The sequence below is a fragment of the Propithecus coquereli genome, unplaced genomic scaffold, assembly GCF_000956105.1.
Source record: "Propithecus coquereli isolate 6110/MARCELLA unplaced genomic scaffold, Pcoq_1.0 Scaffold163, whole genome shotgun sequence".
Taxonomy (NCBI): Eukaryota; Metazoa; Chordata; class Mammalia; order Primates; family Indriidae; genus Propithecus; species Propithecus coquereli.
Window position 1 is genome coordinate 3750897 of NW_012140858.1, and position 6963 is coordinate 3757859.

Below are 6963 nucleotides of genomic sequence, written 5' to 3' on the forward strand. Positions count from 1 at the left end.
TGATCTGTCCTTTTATGCACACATATATATGCTAAGATTCCTGGAATGATGTGAAGGCTGGTAGCTTTGAGGGATTTTTTTTAAAAATTTATTTGTCTTTATACTTTTCTGTATTGTTTTAGTTCTTTACAATAAGTATATATTAGTTTTATAAAATCAATGGTCATTTTTCTTTAAAAATATGGGAGCAAATATATACTATATTAACAGTGTTAGTTCCATGTAGGAATAAGAACATTTTGTCTTTTTTTTTTCTGCTTTTTTGTATTTTTTTCAACTTTTGAGACTATGTTTCTAAATATTACACATGTTTATACATACACAGACACACAGATATATACATGCATGCATACACACATCAGTACAATAAATTAAGATATATAACTTCCAAATAATCAGAGAAAAAAGAATGAAGAAGGTTTTAACAATATGGCTAAAGGCAGGAAAATAAAAGAGTAAGGAAGCCCAAAAAATCAGCAGGCAGCATAGGAGAGGAGATGGTTTGAAAAGCTGCTTGTTCTCAAGTTTGCTGTTTTTTAGGGAAATCAACTGACTTTATTTTCATGTATTGAGTATTGTTATTTCATTATCAAGTGTTTTATTTATTTTAGGCATTTTTAGACACTATGCTAAGAGCTTTTCTGCATGTCATTGAATTATCCCATTTCGCAGATGAAAAAAGTGAGGTCCCGGCAGGGCAGCAACTAGCCCAAATGGCAGAATCAAGACTGGGTGCAGATGGGTGTGACTTCACGACTCATGCCCAGCACTACCTTTGCTCAAGCCCTCTCAGTGAGCAGGGCCAGCCGAAACCCAGCGCGCAGAGTGCCGGGGCTGGGGCTGGGGTACTCACCGAGCGTGGGGTGGGCTCTGGTTCCCGCTCTCCGGGCACACATTCACCTAGGTCAGAGGACAGGAGAGAGGAGTGAAGAAGATCAGGCTCTGGGGCAATCGTGGTCCTGGATTTGTTTCTTTTACAGTGCCAGGGAACTGTCTTGTCCATTAGCTACTTCATGAATGGCCCTGCCCACATCACTTGCTCAGGGACATTCACTGGAAAAGCAACAGACTGGTGGGTGCACCATCACCACCATCTGTCCACTCCGTCCCACCCCACAAGCATCATTTCTTCAGCATCAGAACAAGAACAGCAACGGCTAACTTTTATTGAGCACTTACTATGCACCGTGCTGTTGTACTTAATGGTTGCCTTTGTCTCACTGAGTCCTCACAGCAACTCATAAGGGAGACATCATCATCCCCATTTACAGATGAGGGAGATGAGGCTCTCAGAAGTTGACTAGCCAGCAGCCACACAGCTAAGTTTGAACCCAGGAGCTCTGATTTTAGAGCACATGCTCTCAACCCCATTACTCTGCTGCTCCCTAGGAGACACCTATGGATTCGGACACAACCTCCCTGAGACACGTGGCAGTATTGAACACTGACTTGGTTCTAGTCCCAGCTCTGCCAGGCACGAGCCGTGAGACTCGGGGCAACTCCAGTGGCTTCCTCATTCTCTGTAAAGAGGGGAGGGGGCTGTGGTCCCTGTTCATCTCAGAGGGTTACAGTAAAGCCCCAGGGGGCTGGGATAGTCTCTGGGGGCCATGAAGGGCGAGGAGGGGACAGAAATTTGAGGTGGAGTGGGTGCCAAGTACCTCTGTCGGCCATGATGAAGATGGAGTTGTCAGGGATGCCCACACCCCGGGCGACCACTCTGAAGTCCTGCAGGAGGCTGTCCCTCAGCTGCGGCTCCCGCCCTGCAAGTGGGAGGCAGAGGAGATGCCTAGAACACCAGGTACCTAGGCTGGCAGGGCCTGAGATGGCTCTGCCCAGTGATGTGCATTTAGGGAAATTTGAAAACTGTCGACCCAGTTCAATCTCCTTGACATACTTCCAGAAAGACAGGCTCCCAGTGATGAAGAGGGGTCCCTCCCAGGCTCCCACCCAGGCCTCCTGCGTCCTCACACAGAGCTCTTCTCACTGCTTCTTGTAAGGGCCTGGAGGCTCTGGAATTATCTGGGTCTGGAATTTTAAAGATCAAAAAAGAGGATTCTACCTCAAATGGGAGACTGGGCTCTACCTTCTCCAGGGAGAGTCAATGCTTGCACCTTTCTCCTGATTGGAGTTTTGTCAGAAGGAAAAAGCAAAACTCCCTGCTCCTATCCACTCCACTGTACGTAGATCAGCGATCCTCTCCCACCCCAGTTCCAACGGGCATCTCGTTACAGGACGTTACCATAGAGCTTGGCAGTGATGGAGGGCCCGTGGCGGCGGCTGAATTTCTTGGTCAGAAAAATGGCGTACTCATCATAGTTGGTGTGGACCACGTAGGACTCCATGGTTACACTCCATTCTGCACGGGGCATGCAGGCAGACCAAAGGCATCGGTGGCCTGAAGGCCCTTCCAACTGGAGAGCCATCACCTACTCACCCATCACCATTCCTTCACCCATCATCTCTCCGCCCAGCCCTCCCACATAACCGTTTATCAATTTGTCCATCTTCAGTCTCTCTCTCTCTACCCACCCATCTGTCTCCTCCATATATTCATCATTAATTGATCCACCGTGACTGTATCCACCCATCCTCTCTATACATCAATCCGTCTCCCTCCCTCCCTTCTTTCCCCTGTCACTCCACCAATTTATCTGTTAGGTAACTGATTAACTTGTTTATCCACCCCTATATCCATTTACCAATCATTTTTGTTCATTCACTCATTTTTTTGGTCCATCCATCCATCCATCCATCCATCTAGCCAAGCATTCATATATTCAGCTCTAACACAATTATTTGACACATAGAGCACATACAATAAACATGTGCTGACTTAATGAATTTATTCAAATTAATATGTCCAAATGCCTCTCTCACTTAGCACCACGCACACGGTACATGGTAGATGTTCATTTTTATCAGCTGATTGCAGATGCCTAACAAGACATGAAGACTGGTGAGGTGACCATCATCACCGTATTCTGGGTGTGTGTGCTGGAGTCGGGGGTGGGGGCGGTGTGGAGAAGGGAGAAAGGGAGAGGGAGGAGGTGGAGCAAGAAGAGGAAGAGGAGGAGGGAGGAGGGAGAGGAGGAGGAGAGGGAAGAAGAGGAGGAGGGAGGAGGGAGAGGAGGAGGAGAGGGAAGAAGAGGAGGAGGGAGGAGGAAGAAGGGGAGGAGAGGGAGGAGGAAGAGGAGGAGTTGTTGTTCAGGGGAAGGCCAGATGACATCTCAGCCAAGTGGGAGGAAAGGTTATAGAAGCAGAGAGCTGGGGGCATCAAGGTATTTTTGAGCAAAGGCGAGAACACGGACTCCTCTTTCCACCCTACTTACGGGGCTTGTGATAGAGGAACTTCCCTTCGGTGCTTGTTTTCTCATAAGCCCCAGAGATCTCCTCACAGACGCCTTTCCTGGAAACGAACAAACCAAAAGGAAAGTAACTTCCGGTGGAGACCATGGTCCTGAGACCCTACCCTTCTGCAGGGCTTTTTCTAAATGCCTTGGTTGTTTTTTGGTTTTATTTGTTTATTAATTTGGAAATTAACGTTTCTAAATATCTTGTTTAATACTCACAGTAGTCCCGAGAGACTTGCACTCTACATATGAGGGAACAGAGGGACAGAGAGAAAGGCACTAATCTATGCCATCCTCTTAGCAACGCCAGCGCTGAAACCACCTTCCTTAATCAAATCGGCACATTATACCGATGCATGGGCAGTCGGAATGAGGAATTAATGCACTGATTCATCTCTTATTCGGTGTCTCTCTTGTCCCAGTTTCCTCATCTGTGCAATGGGGATAATGATAATTTCTACCTCACATGGTTGTTGTGAGGATCACAGGAGATACTGTATGAAAAGAGCTGAGAGCAAGCACTATCCGCCTATTCGCTATCATTGTTATAATGATTACTATTCATCCAAAGAACATGTATTGTGCCAAGCCCTGTGCTACATGCCTGGCACACATAGGAGAGCAAGACAGACCTCATGCCCTCACGGAGCTCACAATGGCATGGGGCTCAGGCCAGCCAGAGGCAGATGCAAACAGTGTGACAAGTGACACAGGAAGGGAAGCACAAGGTGCTTTTAGAGCACAAGGAAGGGCACGTAACCTGAACCCGGGGGCCCGGGAGGGCTTCCTGGAGGAGGTGACATGGAACCTGAGTTCACAGGAACTAGCCCAGAGCAGCAGGGAGAGGTGTTCCAAGCAGAAGGAACATCCAGGTACAAAGGCCCAGAGGTGCGACAGGCTGGAGGGTTTCAGCAACCAAAAGAAGATCCGCTTGGGGGTGTCTCAGAGCACATGGGAGAGTGTGGGGCAGGGAGTGGCCGGAAAGGCCATGTCAAAGGGTTGGAATCTTACTCCCAGGGCCATGGGGAGCCATGGAAGGGTCTTGAGCAGGTTTGAGTTTTCAAAAGCTCTTTCTGGTTTCTGGGTGAAGAATGGACTGGGCGAAGGTTCAAGATTAGAAGTGGGGAAAGGTTAGAGAGGAGCCCATTTCCTAAGTTGGGTCCCTGGGGGTAGAAACGCCCATCTGAGCTAAGGATCGCCCACGGCTGAGGAGCAGCTTGCAAAACAGGCTCAATGCTGTGGCGTTGCCCTTGAGGTGTAGACAGGACTCTGGAAAAGGCCATCCTTGCGGAAGACAGTAGAGGAGACTGCAGCTTGGGGGCAAGGTCCCTGCTGGAAGCAGAGATCTGTCACTTTCCAGGACGGGTGGGGAGGGTTGGGGGCCGGTTCCGCTCACCGCCACCGAGTGCTGGTCATGCTGACCTCCGCCTCCGTCGCCCCCTCTCCCAGCACCAGTGTGCTCACGGCCAGCTGGTCCTTGATCTTCTTCAGCCACGGGCAGGTGGAGCCGATGGCCAGGTTGTACCACTTCCCGTAGATCTAGGAGGCAGCCACGGGGTCTGGGGGTCTGTGTTTGCCTCAGCCCTCAAAGGAGACTTGGCTGACGTCTGGTCCGCCCACCCCCGCCCCCATGACGGATCCTTGTAAGTGATAATGTCTCCTGGCTAACTGGGGGCTGTATACCCTCGAGGGAGGACGGAGCCCCAAGGGTGGAGTTACAGGCATCACAGCGAGCTTAAGAAGGAAGATGGCCCACAGAAGGCCTCGCTCCACTGATATGTGGGATCTGTCCAAATCCCCAGCAACCCCTGCTCCCCAAGTGCTGGAGTCCTGTCTTGTACTCCTCCGGTGATGGGCTGCTCACGACCTCACAAGGCAGCCCGCAGCCCCGCGTTTGGAAGTGTCTCAAAAGTTTAATGAACATGGTGGAGCCACTCAGGACAGGCCCGCTGCCTCTTCCTTTCGACAGCGCACCAGAGAGCTAAAAGAGCCCTCACGTTCCTGCAGGATGGGCCAACACGCCCTGGCCAGCGTGCCATCCCAGACCACCACAAGGCCCTGCTCCTCACTGCCCCCCTGCCCACAACACTTCCCCACCCCTACAAGTAAACAGAATCCACATGATGCCACAGCTAGAAGGGTCTGAGGGCTCCTCACACAGATGTGGAACATGAGCCCGGCTAGGAAGGTCCTGCTCCGGGCCACCCTGTGATTCAGGGCAGAGCTGGGGCTGGGAAAGCTCTGGGACCCCACACCCACAGCACCAAGCCCTGCCCCGGGCTCGCCCTGTGCCCGTTGTGCAGCCCCCACCCCGATCTCTGTTCCGCTCTCCTTCCTCCCATAAGCCCACATCCCAGCCCCAAAGCCACTGGGCACATGCCCGCCCTGTGCCACTCCCGGTCTCCGTCCACAGCCAGGCCTGGACCCGAGCAGAGGACCCAGGATGGGCTACCGGAGAGAGGCTGCAGGGAGCGGTGGGCAGTTAAAGAATGCAGGGTGGGAGAGGGGGGAGCAGGGACATTCGCGGGAAGCCGGGTGCCTGTGTGGGGGCTGCAGGGTGGTGGCCAGCGGGACAAAGCTTTCTCTGGGGTGGGTTCCCATCAAAGCAAGGACTCCCCTTGGCCCACGAGGACCATAGAATGTGACGTTTTACTCATAGAATGGCAGCCGAGAGAGTCCCATAGAATGGCAGATGGATAGCTGTAGCTTCAAAGAACCTCAGAATCCCAGACGGTCTGAGCAGGAAGGGCCTTTGGGGATTGACCACCAGAGTTCCACATGGGGGGCCTGAGACCCCGAGACAGGCCGGACTTGCCCAGCAAGGCCCAGCTCTTGGGGCACCCTGCCGCCACAGAGCCAGCAGCGAGGCCAGCCTTACCCGAGAGACATTGAAGTTTTCCTGCACTTGGATGTCGTCGGGCGGCGGTACGGGGTCAGCGCTCACGGCCAGGCAGGCGCCCAGCAGCAGGAGCAGGGCCCTAGGGCTCCACATGGCTCTGGGCTCTTCCGCCTCAGGTGTCTCTCAGGGCTCAGCCTGACAACAGAGGGGCCACCACCTCCTCGCCCAGGGCAGCTGTGAACTGAGACTGGGACAGGGGGCCTGTGGCTTGTAGGTGACCTTGGTGTTTGCCCTTTCAGCTGGGACCAATCAGGGCCCAAAGGCCAGCTCTGATCGACCTCTGTAGCCTGCCAGAGTCAGCGGGACCAAGAGGCCAGGGTGGCCGTTTCAGGAGAAGCATTGACCAAACACAGTAGAGCCCGGGTGCGCCAGGGCTGGGCTCAGCCCCCAGAAAGGCTTCTCCACGGGCTCCCCGCCTGTCACAGGGAGGGAGGAGACGGGCAGCACCTGTCCTTTGCCACTGGCTTATTCCACCTGGACCTCACTCCCCTGTGCCCAGCAGGTTGAGCCTGGCTGGGCCCACTTCTCACATGGGTAGACTGAGGCCCAGAAAGAGGAAGTGACATACCAAAGACCACAGGGAAGTCTATGGCAGAGCCAACACTAGAACCCAGGCATCCTGTCCCCCGAGATCCTTCTCTGACCCTCCAGCCTCCCCTGGCCTTTGCAAGTAGTAGAGAAATAATGATGAGAATTACAATCACAGCTTCCACG

General features: G+C 52.6%; 1 protein-coding gene across 1 annotated transcript in view; it reads right to left on the reverse strand.

The window, feature by feature from the left end:
• The window catches only part of AMBP (alpha-1-microglobulin/bikunin precursor), a 14421-nt gene extending 7825 nt beyond the window's left edge, over positions 1-6596 (reverse strand). The window contains exons 1-6 of the mRNA XM_012641195.1: positions 6229-6596; positions 4747-4889; positions 3330-3406; positions 2240-2356; positions 1659-1760; positions 854-900 (exon numbers count right to left, since the gene is read on the reverse strand). Coding sequence (XP_012496649.1) covers positions 854-900; positions 1659-1760; positions 2240-2356; positions 3330-3406; positions 4747-4889; positions 6229-6342 — 600 coding nt within the window. The 5' untranslated portion in view covers positions 6343-6596. The remainder of the gene's footprint in view (positions 1-853; positions 901-1658; positions 1761-2239; positions 2357-3329; positions 3407-4746; positions 4890-6228) is intronic.
• Positions 6597-6963: the final 367 nt, after the last annotated feature.